The sequence below is a fragment of the Electrophorus electricus genome, chromosome 17, assembly GCF_013358815.1.
Source record: "Electrophorus electricus isolate fEleEle1 chromosome 17, fEleEle1.pri, whole genome shotgun sequence".
In the NCBI taxonomy this organism is placed as follows: domain Eukaryota; kingdom Metazoa; phylum Chordata; class Actinopteri; order Gymnotiformes; family Gymnotidae; genus Electrophorus; species Electrophorus electricus.
In genome coordinates this window covers 14,306,727-14,325,493 of record NC_049551.1, presented here as the reverse complement: position 1 = coordinate 14,325,493, position 18,767 = coordinate 14,306,727, and the positions used below count along the sequence as shown (strand labels likewise).

Sequence of the window (18,767 nt, the reverse complement as noted above, 5' to 3'; positions counted from 1 at the left end):
GAATGCGCTCGTTCCCCAAAGAACTACAAATCCCATCAAATTCTCAAACGTCGAAGAACGCGCATGCGCTAGCTAGTTTAATGGCCTGAGAGCTGTGAGGTTTTTTTGTTGAAAGCAGAGCTTAAGAAGGCTTTGTGAAAATAGAAGATTTATCAAAATCGGGTATATGAGGTACGAAGTTCGTCACCTATCCCGATGGGTGTTCCAGTAACATTCTCACCGTTCTTGCTGTTATTTTGACGCGTCTCATTAGCCAATACAAGCTAACCCATCGGCTTTTTGAGCCATTTAACGCTAGCTAGCTAGCTTCCTAGCCAGCTAAATTTGTTCTGTTTACAACTAACGTATCTGGCCGTCTGTCTAGCTGTGTAACATGCGAACTCGCTATTAATAGTATTGTTGTTTGCTGTGATAACATTTGTAGCAGTTATTTCCCATGAACCGAGGTAGTTTTTCAAACTGACTAGCGAACATTTTAAAAGTAAGGTTTTGTCCGTGTTGTTACTCTAGCTAACCTATGTGTTATCACGTTGAGAACGCCACCTAGTTTAGTTATTACAGTAAACAAGTAGACACAACGGCTAGATAATATAAAGACGTCAACATTATTAATAAAGGCTTCAATACCTTAGCAATCTTTTGCCATGGTTTATTAAAAGGGAATGCCTAAATAAACAAATAAATACATGTCTTTTTCTCAACAGTTTGCTTGCATTTCCTGCTCCTATCATGAGAGCTTGTCTGATCTTCAGTACCCTCTCCTTCTGCAGTTGATGATTCTCCAGCTGGCTTGGAGATGACCGACAGTGTCAGGGCGTTCCTCCGCAATGTTGCGACGGTTGGCACATTTAACCCAGATCACACATGAGGAAAATGTGCCTTTCTTTAACGTGTTACTGAGACCAGGTTCCGCAGGGAGGTCTCAAACCCATCATATTTACATGTACAGTTACTACTATGTAGTAAATGTCCATGGCAACTTTTATCAGTATTCGCTTTGATAACTGTAGATAACTTACTGTGGCTTTCCTGTATTTCAGGTGGTAGCAACATGAAAGTCACAGGTTTGATTTCCTGAAAAATAATCAAATTGTAAAGCAAGATTTCTTGCTTCATTTTTTAGGGGATTAAGGATTCTATTTTGGGGATCACAACAATCACCAAGCTAGATGCCCGAATCCAGCAAAAGCGGGAGGAGCAGAAGAAGCGGAGAGTGAGCGGCCCCTTGGCCCAGAGACGGGCTCAGAGCGAGGACCGCAAGCACGAGAGGTACGTGCGCTGGGTCTCAGTGCAGGGTTGGCATCAGCCAACCTAGACTGCTTTACTGCATCGTTTTGAAACTTTTCATCGTTGTTTTTTTTTTAGTGAGCCCAAAGTAGCAAGTAGGATTTTTCAATGTTGTGCCTGGAACGGTGGTGTATTTTGGGTATGTATTGTCTTTGCTCATTAATGTGAAATATTGAGTTTTGTCATTAACATAGGTCACTGTAATATAACAATAACATTGTCAATATATATATGCAATGAAAATAAAAAAATTGTCAGTAAAATATTAGCCTAAAACGTCAATTGTAGTTTATATCTACAAATATTTTTAAGTGCTAAAGCAATTTAAAAAAATCACTTGAATGAAAACGTGATCATTGTTGTTGTTCCTGCTGACTTGACTTATGAATACATCCTCTGCCCTCACAGCTGAGTCTCTTTCTTTTCTACCGCGTGTTTATACCATTGCTCCAGACTCTTACTGCAAGAATTATTGGTATGTTTGTGTTTCTCTGGGCTATGGACTGAGTAAGTTTACCATGTTCAACTGTAGAATCTGTTGACTGTGTTTGAGAGGCCTGTTGTTTTTGGCATAGGTGACCCCTCCTTGCATGGAAACGTGTGGTCCTGGTTGGAATTCATCTTAACCTCAGTGTTTAGTGCTCTCTGGGTCCTCCCTTTGTTTGTGCTTAGCAAGATTGTCAATGCCATTTGGTTCCAGGTGAGGCTATTTTACCTGAATACAAATACTAATATATCTTTTTAAAATAATCTATCCATATAACTTCTGAACAGTGTTTAATGTACATTGCTGGGTTAGAGACTGTAAGCATACAAAAATGATAACTTGATTCTCTGGACAGGACATTGCTGATCTGGCGTTTGAAGTCTCTGGACGCAAAGCTCAGCCTTTTCCAAGTGTAAGCAAGATCATAGCTGATATGCTTTTCAACCTTCTCCTCCAGGCCCTCTTTCTCATTCAGGTATAAAAGCAAATCTTTTCTCACCTCTCACCTAGTTTTGCATTAGATGCACTCACTGGCTAAGATTGTGTGTGTCTGTGTCCTTATTCGGTCTTGGACCATTTTTAGGGCATGATTGTCAGCCTCTTCCCCATTGATGCTATTGGTCAGATGGTCAGCCTCCTCCACATGTCTTTGCTCTATTCACTCTATTGCTTTGAATATCGCTGGTTCAACCATGGTGAGTTTATTGTGTCCTGTCAGGTTTGAATGAGCTTTGTCAGTTTTGTGTGTAAAGTTAACACTGCTAATGGTATGTTTGTCTGTGTTCTGGAAGGGATTGAAATGCATCAACGGTTGTCAAACATTGAAAGGAACTGGCCGTATTACTTTGGCTTTGGTCTGCCCATGGCACTTTTGACAGCATTGCCATCTTCCTATATCATAAGGTATTTTTTGTTTCTCTGCCAAAGATTGTGCTTCCTCTGTTTATACTTGTTGTGAGTAAGGATGGCTATCATGAGACAATTGCTAACAACCTGAAACCATGATTCTAACTGGAATGCTACATTTTTTCCTATTGTGCCCTATTCATTGCCATTTGGGAATGAAATGGCCTCTCGTGAGGCCATTAAATAACTGAATGTATATGTGAAGGCATACATTTATTACTATTTTAAATGGCTTATAATTCATTACTATTTGTATGTACATTTTCACATTTGGCAGAAGCTCTTATCTCTGTTACAGAGACAAATGTAATGTGGGAAGTCTTGCCCAAGGACCCCTATTGGTATAGCATAGTCCATTTGCCCAGGCTTGAAACCCAGTCTCATACAAGGGGTGGCATTGTTAACCACTACACTACACAATATCATTTTTAAAGATATATCTTCTTTTAAAAAAAGAAGAATTAAGATTACAATGTCTAATCTTTTTGCATAAATTCTTTGTTTCCTTAATGTATTCTCTGTTGTTTCTTTCAGTGGCTGTCTCTTCTCAATTCTGTTCCCCCTCTTCATCATCAGCGCCAATGAGGCCAAGACCCCAGTGAAGCTTTAGTGAGTTTTAGTTTTTATTTTTATTTCCATTTTTATTGTGACAAGTCCATCACTGTTGTTTCCTACTTCTGCAGCCACTTCCAGCTCCGCCTGTTCTCCCTGGTGGTTCTCATTAGTAACAAGCTGTTCCACAAGACGGTCCATCTGCAGAGCGCTCTCACCTCCTCCAACTCCGCGGAGAAGCTGCCCTCATCTCGCACGTCCCCGAGCCGCACGAGACCGCTGCCCACTCAGTGACCGCCACCACGGTTAGCCAGCACATCCACGACCATCAGCCGCTCCACACACGTGTGAGGCGAGACTGAGTGCGAGGGCTCTGGAAAAGGAAATTTAGTCTGTCTTGCTTTCTGTGTATTTTAAAGATTTTTCAGCCCTTTTAATGTCATTATGGAGGATTGATCAGGCTGATTTATGTTAGTTTTAAATGTGAATGACTAATTATTTGGATTGGACTGAGCTGTGTCTGTTTCACACATGCACAAGGCTGCAATTCTTGTTTTGTAGTGTAATTTTGTTGGACTGTTTTTGTACTCATTATGTGCCATTTGGGTGATTTATAGAATTTTCAAATTACAACGTAAAACCTATTCATGTGCGTATATATTTTCTTTTACACAAGTTTCCCTCTTAATAGTCTTCATTGACTTTGTTCACTGTTTTGGGTTTTTAACTGTTTATGGCCTTCTATTTATTTACATATCAGAGCAAGTGGCACCAGAGGAGCCTGCTGTTATAAGTCCGCAAATAATACATTAACACACACCCCCACACTTGCCTAAGGTGTGGTGGTCTTGTTTAATCTGAACTGTGTAATAATAGGACAATTGAAATTCTATTTAATCCTCAAATAGGTTTACTTTTCAGAAGCAGAATTTAAATCGGCTTTCATTCCCTTCTGAGAGGAAAAATTATTCAGTTCTTGCCTACTGTGTTGACATTTTACTGTGAGATCTAACTGGGTGTCATTGGACCTTTGTCAAAATAGGGTTGTTATTAACCTATGCAGAGATGATGATGCTGCAGAAAACAGAACAATAGAGCTGCTTTTTCCAATGCATGTTTACTTTGGGTAGGGTGAATTCCATGTTAAAAGTTGAGAGATTTGTGCTAGGTGTTCTGCCGATCAAAAATGTTATCCGTAATGGTTTCAAAACGAACAATATCAGTACTGAAAGAATGCACAAAGTAGATAAAGATTCATCCTACTATTGTCAAATGACACTGCCAAATGGCTTAATATGTATAACTCTCATTTATATCAACAAGCAGTGGTTGCAGGGATGGTTACTAGTTGTCCCTCCTAAAACACTCTTTGGCTTTATTGTTTAATCTCAACAGGTTACACATATTTTACTAGAAGCACATGTTGAGTCACCATCTCATTGTCACTGTATTCACTGAGAGATGTGGTGGTCTTTCTTGTTTTCCTTTTGAAAAGGTATTTATTGTAAGAAGTACATTGTGTTACACATGCAGGTTGATATATGTGAGTTACATTTTGTAAAAGTATTACACATTTAAATAAACTTGATCTGCATAGACAAATCAAAATAAGAGTTTTAATCTCTGCTAAGATCTAGTCTTACAGCATTTGTATACATATCATTTCTAACCGTTAGTCGGTGTTTTTCCCCCCAGTTTATACGTCTTCCCATCTCATACCGGCATGGACGTACAATCTTTGCTAAGAACCACAGACTAAGGACACGTCATTTCTGAAGCGCCGTAAGAAACGTATACGCTCTTTCTCGGTTTGAATGGCAACTTAACAGCAAATCAGAGAAGACAATTCGCGGCGATGCTTTCATATTAGCCAATAAACACATGCTGTACGTGGCTGGGCGGGCTGTTGATCGCCCAGAGGGTAGTGTGGGAAAGTAAGTGTGGAGCAGGAGAGAAGTGGCTGAACCGCCGGTGAACGAAACTGGTAAATTTAGAAATCCCGAACATTGCCGTTTGTACGAAAATAGCCTGAGATTAACATAGTTGTGAGGGCATGGATACAGATATAAATTAGTCCAGGAAAAGTTTCGTAATGACCTATTTCGCTGTTTTATCTTGCTATTTAACAATCTAGCTAATGTTAGCTGGCTGTAGGAAACAGATCTGTTCTAATAGGTTGTAATGCCCATAGGTAGTTAGTACTTCACATTTATGGTGTATGAAATAGAAAGAATAGGATGTGATCTTGTGTTTTCGTCGAACGTGTTGCAGGTGTGATGGGTATCTAACGTTAAGATGGTTCACGCATTGCCATTAACCAGTAACAAATCACTGGTCAAGTTTTCTGCAATTAGCTATCTTAGCTATGCTAGCTAACTAGATACCTAGCCATCTATCAGATAGCGGTTCAACCTCTAACGTTGTGAACCTAAGATGTGTTAGTCGCTAGATAGCATGTTTGTTTGTTTGTTTGTTTGTTTGTTTGATTTCATAAAAACTTAGTGCAATTCCTTGGATTAAAATATTCGTGCTTCTGCTGTCATTGCACCGGTTGGTTAACTCGGTTAGCTAGCTGGTATCCATACGTTATTTGCACAGACTTGTTAAACTGCAGTTAACGCGTCCTTTCCTGGTTGGAACTAGTATTGCACCGACATCGCTTTATTTATCTAAAGAATCGTCTTTTGCGCATTTGGACTAATAGTTTTGTCTAATTAATTTCATGGGTTCGTGAAGCATAAGAGGAAAAAAAGGTTACCCCATCATATTTTATCTAAACGATTGGCATTCAAACATAAAAAAAAACAAGTAAATCAAAGCAAACTATTTTTTTGTGTTTTACTATTTCTGTTGGCTGATAGGTGTTGGGTTGTAGTCCTGCCTCTGGTGTGAAGATGACCAAGATGGGTTTCCTGCGGCTGTCCTACGAGAAACAGGACACATTGCTGAAGCTCCTGATCTTGTCCATGGCAGCAGTGCTGTGTAAGTGGCATTTACCTGTTAAATCTGGCTTATACAGCATGTGTGTGACCTTGTTTAGTATAACACCTCACGTCTTGTGTTCCTCATCAGCATTCTCCACTAGGCTGTTCTCTGTTTTGAGATTCGAGAGCGTCATCCATGAATTTGATCCGTAAGTGGCCACGCAGCTCTACTGTGTAAGGAAAACATGAGTGTGTTGCTCCCGCTTATAGTCAGGCATTAATTCTGTCTTCCCTTTGTTCCCATATTTAGGTATTTCAATTACCGCACCACCCGCTTCCTGGCAGAGGAGGGATTTTACAAGTTTCATAATTGGTTTGATGACCGTGCTTGGTATCCTCTTGGGAGAATCATCGGAGGCACCATCTATCCAGGTAGCAGATGAGGCTGGATTGTTTCTATGATATTTGGGGAGTTTTCCTTTGCAGTGCTGATACCAAGCATTCTTAAGATGGTTCAGTAAACGAAAGGATCCCAGTCGAGGAACTGAGCCTAAGAACCTGAGAGGCCTGTTTGCGTGGACGTGGGTTTGACGCGGTCTGTGTTCTGCGCAGGGTTGATGATCACGTCTGCAGCCCTTTACCACATGCTCCACTTTTTCCACGTCACCATAGACATCCGCAACGTCTGTGTCTTTCTCGCACCTCTCTTTTCCTCCTTCACTGCCATCGTCACCTACCACTTCACCAAGGAGCTCAAGGTACGACACACATCACTCTTCTCACTTGTCTGTCCTGCTCTGATCAGTTCAGTTTGGACAGTTTCCTCTGATATAATGGTGTTTTATTGTTGCATTTCCTTGATGGTAAACATCCCCTTGGGAGCTGAGTTGAAAGTGTGTGTGTGTGTGTGTGTGTGTGTGTGTGTGTGTGTGTGTGTGTGTGTGTGTGTGTGTGTCACAGGATGCTGGTGCTGGACTCCTTGCTGCTGCCATGATTGCAGTTGTACCCGGATACATTTCCCGTTCTGTTGCAGGTTCCTATGACAATGAAGGTATATTTTTGTCACTCAGATGTTGTATTAATGCAGCCTAAATCTTCTTCATTTCATATTTGCTGTAATGCTTGTTTGTCTGTCTACTTTTTTTTAATGGCATTTAAAGAAATAAAACACATCTATGATCTGTACTTTCATATTATGATGTTGAGGCTTGTCCAGATGAGGTCACCTTTTCTTATTGTAAATTACATATTTAGTCGTGTATATTTGTAGCTGTAAAAGTAGGGTGGAAAAAAAGCAATACCACAAAAATGAACATGTAACCATGACAGGTGCAGACATGCAACATATGATTAAGTCGTGGATTGTCCCGTTTCATCCTCTGTGAAGGAATCGCCATTTTTTGCATGCTGCTAACCTACTACATGTGGATCAAGGCAGTGAAGACGGGCTCGGTGTACTGGTCCTCCATGTGTGCCCTGGCTTACTTTTACATGGTGGGGGATATTCTCTCAATTCAAATATTTCCCTCCGAGTTCAGTGTGTCACTTTTTTGAGAGTGCTTTGCGTGCATGAGCCCCTGCAGCCTGTCTGAGCGTGCTTTCTATGCTAACAGGTCTCGTCGTGGGGTGGTTACGTGTTCCTCATCAATCTCATCCCTCTGCACGTGCTGGTGCTGATGCTCACCGGCCGCTTCTCCCACCGCATCTACGTGGCCTACTGCACCGTGTACTGCCTGGGCACCATCCTGTCCATGCAGATCTCTTTTGTAGGATTCCAGGTATCTAAAGGCACCCATCAAATTTGTATTACCTGCAGAATTGTATTTCTGGGCAGAGGTGATTAACTTGATAAATTGGCACTATTCTGGTACCGTTCGGTCTTTTCAGTGTGTCAACAGCACTTTTTTTTTTTTTTGCATGCATACATGCATGTTAATAAGCTGCTTGTTTTTGTCTGCTAGCCTGTGCAGTCCTCTGAACACATGGCTGCCTTTGGAGTGTTTGGCCTGTGCCAAATCCATGCCTTTGTGGACTACCTGCGGAGCAAGCTGAACGCCCAACAATTTGAGATCCTGTTTAAAAGTGTAATTTCCCTCGTGGGTTTTGCACTGCTCTCCGTGGGAGCTGTGCTCATGCTCACAGGTGAGGAGTCACGACCCCTGCTCTCACACACCGGCTCCCCGTAGCCACCCTTATCTTAACGAAAAACTATTTAAGATTGTTTTAAAAAGTTTGAGGGGCACAGTGGCTTTGATGGTTGACTTGTTGGACCAGTTTCTTTCTTATTTATTACATTACACTGAACTACCATATCCACTCTTGTCCCAGTTAAACGTAGACACAGAATAAAGAGGTGGTTTAATATACAGTATGTCCACTCTGGTTTCCCCATAAGACTTATGGCGGTCTCCCTTGTGCATCTAGGGAAGATCTCCCCATGGACTGGCCGTTTCTACTCCCTGCTGGATCCGTCCTATGCTAAGAACAACATCCCCATCATTGCCTCTGTCTCTGAGCACCAACCCACCACCTGGTCCTCCTACTATTTTGACCTGCAACTGCTAGTCTTCATGTTCCCTGGTAATTAGCCCTCCTTTTTGTTAATTTTCTGGAAATATCCTTCCATAAAATACTGAAAGGTGACTGACTGGCTTTACTTTTTGCAGTGGGCCTGTATTATTGCTTCAACAACCTTTCCGATGCTCGTATCTTCATCATCATGTATGGTGTCACCAGCATGTACTTCTCAGCTGTAATGGTAGGTTCCAAACATGTACTTTCACCTGAAATTTCTCAACAACATTTATGTCTTTGTTACATGTTCATTCCTAAATCGCAGCCTCCCCCCCCAGGTGCGTCTGATGCTGGTTCTGGCTCCCGTCATGTGCATCCTGTCAGGGATTGGGGTTTCTCAGGTGCTCACCACATACATGAAGAACCTGGATGTCAGTCGACCAGACAAGAAGTCCAAGAAGCAACAGGATGCCACTTACCCCATCAAGAATGAGGTGAGTCTGAGGCCGTTGTCGTTTGAACTGCGTTTAAATGACATTTATGGCATTTCGCTGACGCTTTTGTCCAAAGCGACTTACAATTATGACTGAAAACCACTTGAGCAACTGAGGATTAAGGTTCTTGCTCAGGGGCCCAACAGTGGCAACTTGGTGGTGGTGGGGCTTGAACTGACAACATTCTGATTACTAGTCAAATACCTTAACCACTGAGCTCCCCCTGCCCAGAATGAAATTGTCAATAAATAGTCAGGCAGAATTGGAACGTTTTACTTTGCTGACAGTAAAGGAAGGCATTTTCATTAACTTCTGTGTCTAGCTAAACAAACTGTGCCTGGTGGCTTTCGCTCCCTACGACTGCAGGTGGCAAGTGGGATGATCTTGGTCATGGCCTTCTTCCTCATCACATACACCTTTCACTCCACGTGGGTGACGAGCGAGGCCTACTCTTCTCCCTCCATCGTGCTGTCGGCCCGCGGTGGCGATGGCAGCCGCATCATCTTTGACGACTTCAGGGAGGCCTACTACTGGCTCCGACACAACACCCCTGAGGTCAGCTGCGGCGAAGCTCTGTCTGTAGCAATCACCATGGTCCCTGGTCTTCCCCGTCTGCCTTGAGCAGCTGTCACTTAGACCAGAGTTTCCAGATCCTGTTTCTGGAGTTCCCCCGCCACTTCTAATGCTGTCCACACAATAAACACACATACACCTTGTCATGATGGGCTGCTTAATTAGCTGACAAGTTGAGAGCAGGGAGTTGTGGGGGAATGTCAAAATCCAGATCAGGTATCACTGACTGGGGTCATTGGTACCATCACATACTGTATGCTTCCATCAAATTGTGATGTTGCAGTGATTTTTGAATGTGTAGGTATGTGTCTGTTGCAGGATGCCAAAGTTATGTCATGGTGGGATTATGGGTATCAGATAACTGCCATGGCTAATCGGACGATTCTGGTTGACAACAACACTTGGAACAACACGCACATCTCTAGAGTTGGCCAGGTGAATAAAACTTTCCCATTTCTTATTTTGTATATTCCTTTTTTTATTTACCATTTTGGAATGCGCACTACAGTTTCGAGCTGTGTAGATCGTTCTTGACGTATGTCTGCGTGCTCTTAGGCTATGGCCTCCACAGAGGAGAGAGCCTATGAGATCATGCGTGAGTTAGACGTCAGCTACGTCTTGGTGATCTTTGGTGGACTGACTGGATATTCGTCTGATGGTATGCTCATGCCGTATAAAAAAAATAAAATAAAAAAAGTAAGAAAAAAGAAACCAAAAGAAATTGGAAATTAAATCTCTAAGCAAATGCACACTGATGCTTGGTTTTGCAGACATAAACAAGTTCCTGTGGATGGTGCGCATTGGAGGCAGCACAGACACAGGGAGGCACATCAAGGAGCACGACTACTACACTCCCACCGGAGAGTTCCGTGTGGACAGAGAGGGCTCCCCCGTCCTGCTCAACTGTCTCATGTACAAGATGTGCTACTACCGCTTTGGCCAAGTCTACACGGAGGCCAGTGAGTATCCCTGTCCAGGCCGCCATTTCAGATAACCCCGCTTGCGTTTTGAGAGAGGGTTTTAGCAATGGTGTTTGTCAGTGAGTTAACCTGTGAGCTCTTTGCAGAACGTCCTCCTGGCTATGACAGGGTTCGCAATGCTGAGATCGGAAACAAGGACTTTGAGCTAGATGTGCTTGAGGAAGCCTACACAACAGAGCACTGGCTGGTCAGGATATACAAGGTGGATTTTGCTTTGGCCAATTCAGCCTCAGTGTGACCTTTCAAGAACTCCTGCAGTTTGCTGATAAACTTGCGTTTGTTCCCGACAGGTTAAGGACCTTGACAACCGAGGCCTCTCGCGAACATGAAGCCAAGACGCTCAAAATTCACACACCCTCTTTAACAAACAGCACTGAAAGCCTTCCTGTGGGATGTGGAGACAAGTGTGAATATTTTTTATACTTATGTTATAATTGCAGGAGGAGATTGAGTTTTGTTGGCTTTTTTTGGTTTGGATTTTTTAATTGATATGCCATGTTGTCTCTCTGGAATAGAATGAGGTGTGAACTTTTGAGAAAACTGTCATTGTGTTTTCTGCAATCATTGGCCAACTAACGAATTTGTCTACAAGTGGGGTAATAAATGGAGTCAATGGGATGCATTTGTCTTTTTCTTTGACCATCAGATACACAGTCAATGTAGACGTGTAGTTTACGGATTGTTCATTGTGCACGAAAGCTTGAGCCTGATTGGCTGGCGCTGAGGCGGTGTGTCTTGGGGCGGAGTTATCGAAACAGGTCAGGCTGCGCCGTGTCCTCCTGCCCAAACGTCTTCCAGCATATAACGGCCATTTCCAAGAGTCTTCGCAAACTGAAGTGTCAAAAATGTCAAGGTGGCACAAGATGCTCTTGAGCGGGCCTGGTTACAGTGCGCTGGCTATAAGTCGAGTTGTTCACAGCTGGCGTTTCTCACTAAACGGCAGTCGGAACTTCAGCACTGGGAAACGTGCACGGAAAGATTTCATTCAAGGTACCTTTTCGGGCTAACGCGGAATATACTTTTATGACAGGATCATGCAGGCTCCCGAGAGGAGACCTGTTGTGTAGACAGCTTCCTGGTATTGATGAGCTTGCTAGCTAACTCAGGGCACGTAATTTGGCTGTAAATCTATAAGCAGGTTATTCCGTTGTAATGTAACTAGCTAGTTAGCCGGCGAGCTAATGTACTAGCTGTGCCTTTTGCACGCCCACGTAAGTCCACAACTAAAGTATGTTCTTGTGCGCTCAGATCTCGAGGGTCAGTTTAAAGCAATAAGGGAGAAAGCCGCAGCTGCAATGCCGGGCACTGACTGGAGCCCGGTCGAGCTGAGGCGTGATCTCCCTCCTGATCGAGCCGACATTGTCGTCGTCGGAGGCGGCGTGATCGGCTGGTCGGTCGCCTACTGGCTGAAGAAGAAGGAGAGGGTCCGAGACGGCGTGAGGGTGTTGGTGGTGGAGAAGGATCCCACCGTAAGTAGCAACATTTTTAATGGATTATATTCTGGGGTGAAGTTCGGGACGTAGAGGGTTCCCGTCGAATCGGAACACTTCCCAGCATTCGATAAGAGAAGCTAATGTTTGAGATGTGTGTGAACATTTAGCAAAAATAAACCATGCGCCAGTCAAATTAGATTTTGTTTCTCTTGCCCCTCTCTTGTTTCACGAGTACTCGGAAGCGTCCACAGTGCTGTCTGCTGGTGGGATTCGGCAGCAGTTCTCTCTCAAGGAAAACATCCAGCTGTCTTTGGCCTCTGTCGACTTCATGAGGAATATAAACGTAATTGACCCTCAAAATGCTGTGCGACGGTGCTTTTAAGAGTTTAACACTGTGTTCATTAATGAGCAATTGTGAATTTGAAGGTTTTGTAGTTTGAGTTCTTTTGGTCTGTTTAGGAACATCTTTGGGTACTGAACGAGGATCCAATTGACTTGCAGTTTAACCATTCCGGGTACCTCTTTCTGGCCAGTGAAAGTGTAGCACATATTATGGAGGAGAACTATGTAACTCAGAGGTAGATATCTTTTGGATATGACACACTGCACTCTGCATGTCAGTGTTTATTCCATGGAGTATTGCTTTTTCTTTTCTTTTTTTTTTTTCCTTCACCAGAGAGCATGGGGCAAAGGTCACCCTTCTGTCACCAGCCCAGCTTAAGGAGAGATTTCCCTGGCTAAACACAGATGGTGTTGTGCTGGCCTCATATGGTTAGCCTTCTCTTTTACTTTGGTCTGGAAAATCTTAATATGTTTTAACACTGAAGTGTGTGTTAGGCTTTTTGGGTGAAGGATTTGGGTTTTGGGGTTTTGTTTCACAAATAAATGTTGACGTTGAAATGGAGCATGTACTGACTACACTGCATTGGCCAGGGCTAGAAAATGAAGGATGGTTTGATCCTTGGTCTCTCCTGAATGCATTCAGACGCAAGGCCATGTCTATGGGAGTCTTCCATTGCCATGGAGAGGTCACAGGTTAATTTTTTATATCTTTTCTGGGGATGCACGAGTATCAGTGTAACACAGTAACAAACAGCATTCCAGGATGTTCTGTATTTTTCTACGTGACTTATTTCGATATCTCTTGAAGACTCTTCTTTTGATCTTTGTTTTAAACAGGGCAACGTCTGCCAGTCTTGCTTAAGTATCAGATGTCTGGTAGTCATATCATCCTGTTTATAATTTGCTGTTTTAGTTGAATAGTTCTTTATGATTTAGGGTTTACATGCACCACAAGTAGCAGAGAAACCGAAGATGGAGATGTTTTGAGAATAAAAAGGATCAAATATATCGATGTGAGTTTGTATGTTTTGTTTCTTCATTTTTAAAGGCCAAATGCAGTTTAAATTGAATCAAATACTAAAACCTGTTTTTCAGTTCCTCATGGGTTTGCCCCATAACATGAACATATTTTGTATAGCTAATTGTCAGTTGCACAAAGGATTTTTGTGTTCTTGTCTGTTTGTGGTGTGAACTGAAACCATGAACATCTGCTACAATAGGTGAAGATGCCCGACAGTCGGGAATACCAGCCTGTGGAGTGTGCAATCGTGATCAATGCTGCAGGTGTCAATTCAGGGAAGATTGCAGATATGATTGGCATTGGATCGGGCTCAGAACATAGCATGGCTGGCTTTTCATTACCCGTGGAACCTAGAAAGAGGTAGGAATACGCCACATGCTATCATTTTGAGATTAAAGTTTGTATGTAAACTTTTTAAAAAATCGTTGTCATGGCTTAACTGTCCTGCAGGTATGTTTATGTGGTGCACTGCCCAGATGGTCCTGGTCTGGAGTCACCTTTTCTGATTGACTACTCAGGAGTTTACTTTAGACGAGAGGGTCTCGGAGGAAATTACATCACGGGGAACTCCCCAGAGGAGGTCTGGGCAAGCTTTTCTGTTTATGAAGTTTTCGATTTATACTGCAATGCTTCTCCTGGTCCCATGCCTCTGGAATGCATACTCTGCATGTGCTTGTCTGTTTTTTTTGTTTTTTTTCCTTTAATAATTTTATTTCTGACTGAAGTCAGAAACTATTTATCAAGCCCTTTATGAGGTGACCTGGTTCTGTTGGAGCAGGGTCATGGGCAGAACATGGGTTCACCAGGACTGCGATTGGGGACTTCTGTGTTGTCACCTATTTATATCAAAAACCTAGCTGTTATATTGCTACTATTGTACATGATCAGTCATAGACTCCTGGCTATGTAACCGGTTTATCCATTATTATGGGAATAGTGGTGGTTTTAAAGTAGATACCTTACTAAAATAAGTGAACGCAGTAGTGGCAGAAAGCAAATCATCAGCCGTCCAAAGGACACTTATGACAAATGGACACTGAAAATGTGACACAGTGACAGACCCAGGTCTTGGTTGGACCCATGGACCCATGTAAGTGGCTTTAGAGTGTTTTAACTGAGCAACTGTTTGTTTTTGATTGATTCCCTGGGGAAGACCGAGGAACCGGACATCAGTGATCTAAAAGTGGACCATGAGTTTTTTCAAGAGAAAGTCTGGCCACATCTGTCCCATCGGGTCCCTGCCTTTGAGAGTCTGAAGGTGAGCATGTCAGAACTACTTCAAACATCAGCAGTTGCCATAGAAAATCCGTGACACAACAAAGTAGTTGTATATAAATTTTCAAGAAGATTCCAGGGAATAGGTTTAGAAAGACAGACATACAGAAAGAAATAGAATATACACCTGAAATATGGCATTGAGAAATACCTGTGTGTGTGTGTGTGTGTGTGTGTGTGTGTGTGTGTGTGTGTGTGTGTGTGTGTGTGTGTGTGTGTGTGTGTGTATATATATATATATATACATATACACACACACACCCTTCTGCTGAGCAGTGTTCTTAAATACTAGTAATAGTGGTAATAAATATAACACTTACATTAAAATATATAAGTATATTGCAGCTGAGAATGTTCACATATGCAGGATTCAGTATTCTTTAAAGTGAAAGGAGTGCATGAGTAAGGTGGTGGTGTTATGAACATCTGACGTAAAAATAAACAGGTGTCAGTGCAGTAGTCTAAGAGTGTGTGCTGGGTGTATGAGTGGCACAGGACCCAAGCAGTGTTTGGTAGTGTTCAGTTCACTTGTGGCTTTGGGGTAGAAGCTGCTCTTAAATCTGTTTGTCTGTGAAGTAATGGACATGATGCGTCTCCCAGAGGGCACCAGATTAAATAAGTGATTAAATAGGTGTCCTGGGTGTGTTGGGTATGCTGGCTGTTTTGCTGAGGCAGCAAGGGCTGAAAAGGTCCTCCGTGGAGGGCAGTGAGTGGTCAGTAGTGATCTGGGCAGTGGCAAGGACCCTCTGAAGAGCTTACCTGTCTGCAGGTGGCTCGCCATACCGAGATGCAGTATGTCAACTCACTCTCAATGGAACAGTGATTGGAAGGAAACCAGCAGCTTCTCCTGTAGACAGTTTTTCCTGAGGAGTCACATGAAATGGTCTCTGCTGTGCCTTCTTCACTATTTCGTTGTTGTTGCTGGTTCAGGAGAGATCCTGCAATGTGCATGCTCAGAAAATGAAAAGCAGGGACCCTTTCTACCCTGTGCCCATAGATGTAGAGTGGGTCAGGGCCTACATTTTTGTTTCCTGAAGTCGACGAAGAGTTCTTTTGTTTTTGAGTTGAGGATGAGGTTGTTTTTAGAGCACCACCTTGCTAGTCCTTGGACTTCATCCCTGTAGGCTGTCTCATCTACTCCAGAGATATGAGCGCCTACATTCGTACCCGAGTCCTACCAGGGTTGTATCGTCCTCAAACTTGATGGTGTTTTTGGGATGTGTGGGAGCGCAGTTGTAGGTTCAGAGAAGGGGGCTCGGCATGCAGTCCTGTGGTGTCCAGTGCTGTGTGTCAGGGAGGAGGAGAAGTGGATGCCTGTTTTAACAGTCTGGGGGCGGTTGGTCAGAAAGTCCTTTACCCAGAGGCAGGTGGGTTGTGAGATTTGCAGGTCATTGAGTTTAGTGACCAGTCTGCCTCGTATGACTATGGCAGAGCTGAAATCTATAAAGAGCATTCTCACAAAGTTCTCCTGGTGTTCAAGGTGGGAGAGTACAATGTGAAGAGCAGTGGCGATGGCATCATCTGTAGACCTGTTCACCCTGTGGGCAAACTGGTGAGGGTGGGAGACCACAGGACCAGCCTCTCAAAGCACTTCATAATGACTGGTGTGAGTGCAACTGGATGGTAATTGTTGAGGCTACTGATGGTCATTTTTGGGATGAAATGATAGGGTGAAATGATTGAGTTAGACAGGGACAGGTTTAAGATCTTTCTGAAGACTTCTGAGAGCTGGTCTGCACATTCATTCAGCACCCTTCCTGTCACACCATCAGGGTCGGCAGCATTCCTTGCGACTACTGCTCTGTGCATACGTCTTGCCTCATGTCCCTGTACAGCAGAGAGGTTGGTGGAGGTTGCATATCTGTCTCTGCATTCTTCACCCCACAGCGGGCAAAGAACCAATTAAGGCATTTCTGACAGTACTCATGCAGTTTCTGGTTATGTAGCTGGTGAGGTTTTGGATGTCCTTCCACACCTAGCATGAGTCGTTGTTGGTGAAGAGGTCCTCAGTCTTCCTCCTGTTGGGCCTCCCTGATGCCCTTCTTCAGGTTGGTTCTGGCAGTGCTGTATAACTCCCTGTTACTGTACTTGAAAGCGGTGTCTTTGGCCTTGAGGAGAGTTGACCTCTGTCATCCTTGGCTTCTGACTGGGATATACCTAGATATATTTGTCGACGGTTATATAGTCAATGCAGTTCTGTATGTAGCCGAGTACAGATGATGTGTACAACTCCAAAGTCCTTATTCTCAAAGATGTCCCAGTTTGAGTTTACTGGTTTAATGTTTAAAGATGTCAGTTGAAAGATAATAAAATTGCAGCATAGTACACAAGGTTTTCAGAGCAATAGAATGTTTTGGACAGAGGTCCTTCATCAGCTGATGAAGGAAAGCTGTGTGTTATGAATGCAAACACACAAGGTAGAGAGGATCCAAATGCAACAGGTTTTATTGGGTTTGTGAAGCTGAACGGATTTTAGTAGGATCCTGAATGTAGTGAAAGAGGCAGGAGGTAGCTTGACTGTACTTTGTCAGGCCAGTCCAGGGTTGAAAACAAGGGGCAGAGTCCGGTAGGTGTCAGTGTCAGGCAGGTTCTATAATACAGGCCGAGTTCTGTAATCAGAAAAGCTAATGCACAGGAAAGGCTCAATATGCATAATAGGATCGGCAGTACTTCACAACGAGGGTGCGAGAGAGGGGAGCTTAAATAGAAGACCTAGGTAAAGGAGAAAATAGGCAGCTGTGTCTATTATTCCAGCAATCCAGTTCAGATCTGTTGGAGGGAAGAGGTTGGCATATCAGTGCTGGGAAGAGCATAATTCACAGGTTGTGTGTGCGTGTACACATGCAAACCGAATTTTTTTCCAGGTGACTGGAGCATGGGCGGGATTTTATGACTACAACACGTTTGATCAGAACGCCATCATAGGCCTGCATCCAAGGATCAGCAACATGTTTCTGGCCACGGGTTTCAGTGGGCACGGGCTCCAGCACTCACCTGCAGTGGGCTGCGCCGTGGCTGAACTGGTCCTGGATGGAGGCTTCAGGACCATCGACCTCAGCGCCTTCGACTTTAAACGCATCCTGCAGCAGGAGCCCATACTAGAGAGGAATATAGTATGACGAGGAGGAAGGGGAACGAGCTAATGGTTGCTAAATAGGTACCCAGAGTGCTGGTGAAAAAAATTGAAAGTTTTTACTTGCATGACTAACTTTATCAACCAGAGCTCAATTCTCTACAGAGCTGCAGAACTGTGTGCATTAAGTACATATTCCTATAGAGTCATATGCAGCTGCACAGGTTGGACTGGAATTCAAACCAATCTTAAATCAGCAATTACCAACTACTACATTTCTCGGGATAATAATAGTATAATAAGACAACCTCAGATCAAGTGATTCTGCCTATATCACCAAGGCTGTGGTAACGAGGGAGAGACGATATTTACCAATAATATATTGTTTTTACAGTCCAATCAAATTCCTACGGATAAAGGCCTGCAACAAGATTCTCACCATAACATTCTGTATTTGGGTATTTGAAAACCTGTCAAGTTACTGAAAAAAAAAAAAGGATGCATGTTCTCTTCCTCATCATGTAATGGTAAGGGAAATATAACAAGGAGAGTTCAAGGAGGAGAATATATTTTGACAAATTTTCAGTATCCATGAGATAAAAGCAAACAATTATTCCACATATATTTCTGTTTCTGAGTTTATATTACTGGATAAGGTGCCATAGATGTGTTTTAGCATCATGGCAAAAAAAAAATTGATGTATTTGAGTGTGATTGTTACCTTAATTTAAAAAAAAAAAAAAAAAAGTACCTCGGCATTAAAAGTGCTCTGGTTCCAAGTTGAGAGTCCTTTCCTTTTTATTTATTTTCCATGTTTGTGAAAAGATTCATGACTGAAACCACTTTACGCTTTTACAGAAAACAAAGTAAGTCATCAAGTCTCCCGTGACCATGTTAGAAGTGATG

The 18,767-nt window shown here is 43.0% G+C and overlaps 3 protein-coding genes across 5 annotated transcripts; all 3 read left to right on the top strand.

Annotated features, from left to right (window-relative positions):
* The first annotated feature begins 61 nt into the window (after window positions 1-61).
* On the top strand, window positions 62-4,840 carry ei24 (EI24 autophagy associated transmembrane protein). Of its 2 annotated transcripts, none has more exons than XM_027015461.2 (11): window positions 62-171; window positions 771-838; window positions 1,124-1,269; window positions 1,366-1,426; window positions 1,696-1,762; window positions 1,863-1,987; window positions 2,130-2,249; window positions 2,358-2,469; window positions 2,566-2,677; window positions 3,215-3,289; window positions 3,364-4,840. In XM_027015461.2, exons 2-11 carry the CDS (start codon window positions 797-799, stop codon window positions 3,524-3,526), a joined length of 1,023 nt encoding a protein of 340 aa, XP_026871262.1. In that variant the 5' UTR covers window positions 62-171; window positions 771-796; the 3' UTR covers window positions 3,527-4,840. The 2 variants fall into 2 exon arrangements, with proteins under 2 accessions (XP_026871262.1, XP_026871261.1); XM_027015460.2 differs by having other exon boundaries at window positions 705-838.
* A 296-nt stretch (window positions 4,841-5,136) lies between these two features.
* stt3a (STT3 oligosaccharyltransferase complex catalytic subunit A) lies at window positions 5,137-11,335 on the top strand. Its single transcript, XM_027015422.2, has 18 exons — window positions 5,137-5,216; window positions 6,094-6,214; window positions 6,305-6,365; window positions 6,467-6,588; window positions 6,769-6,914; window positions 7,117-7,207; window positions 7,544-7,650; window positions 7,770-7,934; window positions 8,118-8,298; window positions 8,581-8,736; window positions 8,823-8,914; window positions 9,009-9,164; window positions 9,531-9,719; window positions 10,056-10,172; window positions 10,293-10,395; window positions 10,508-10,696; window positions 10,804-10,919; window positions 11,008-11,335. The coding sequence occupies exons 2-18, from the start codon at window positions 6,127-6,129 to the stop codon at window positions 11,044-11,046; spliced, it is 2,118 nt and encodes a 705-aa protein (XP_026871223.1). The 5' UTR covers window positions 5,137-5,216; window positions 6,094-6,126; the 3' UTR covers window positions 11,047-11,335.
* Window positions 11,336-11,470: 135 nt separating this feature from the next.
* On the top strand, window positions 11,471-18,313 carry foxred1 (FAD-dependent oxidoreductase domain containing 1). Of its 2 annotated transcripts, XM_035535367.1 has the most exons (12): window positions 11,471-11,707; window positions 11,966-12,186; window positions 12,383-12,493; window positions 12,610-12,728; window positions 12,827-12,921; window positions 13,084-13,185; window positions 13,429-13,505; window positions 13,713-13,873; window positions 13,964-14,093; window positions 14,667-14,771; window positions 15,065-15,088; window positions 17,653-17,743. In XM_035535367.1, exons 1-11 carry the CDS (start codon window positions 11,563-11,565, stop codon window positions 15,071-15,073), a joined length of 1,275 nt encoding a protein of 424 aa, XP_035391260.1. In that variant the 5' UTR covers window positions 11,471-11,562; the 3' UTR covers window positions 15,074-15,088; window positions 17,653-17,743. The 2 variants fall into 2 exon arrangements, with proteins under 2 accessions (XP_035391260.1, XP_026871224.2); XM_027015423.2 differs by lacking the exon at window positions 15,065-15,088 and having other exon boundaries at window positions 17,653-18,313.
* The last annotated feature ends 454 nt before the right edge of the window (window positions 18,314-18,767 follow it).

Bases quoted from the DNA above. Each gene is read 5' to 3' on its own strand.
- foxred1 (XM_027015423.2), top strand. From the start codon at position 11,563: ATGTCAAGGTGGCACAAGATGCTCTTGAGCGGGCCTGGTTACAGTGCG. The intron at 13,506-13,712 runs GTGAGTTTGTAT...CTGCTACAATAG, and splicing joins AAAGGATCAAATATATCGAT to GTGAAGATGCCCGACAGTCG. The intron at 14,772-17,652 runs GTGAGCATGTCA...ATTTTTTTCCAG, and splicing joins CTGCCTTTGAGAGTCTGAAG to GTGACTGGAGCATGGGCGGG.
- ei24 (XM_027015461.2), top strand. From the start codon at position 797: ATGACCGACAGTGTCAGGGCGTTCCTCCGCAATGTTGCGACG. The intron at 1,427-1,695 runs GTATGTATTGTC...CTGCCCTCACAG, and splicing joins GGAACGGTGGTGTATTTTGG to CTGAGTCTCTTTCTTTTCTA. The intron at 2,678-3,214 runs GTATTTTTTGTT...TGTTTCTTTCAG, and splicing joins CCATCTTCCTATATCATAAG to TGGCTGTCTCTTCTCAATTC.
- stt3a (XM_027015422.2), top strand. From the start codon at position 6,127: ATGACCAAGATGGGTTTCCTGCGGCTGTCCTACGAGAAACAGGACACA. The intron at 6,215-6,304 runs GTAAGTGGCATT...GTTCCTCATCAG, and splicing joins GTCCATGGCAGCAGTGCTGT to CATTCTCCACTAGGCTGTTC. The intron at 6,589-6,768 runs GTAGCAGATGAG...TGTTCTGCGCAG, and splicing joins CGGAGGCACCATCTATCCAG to GGTTGATGATCACGTCTGCA.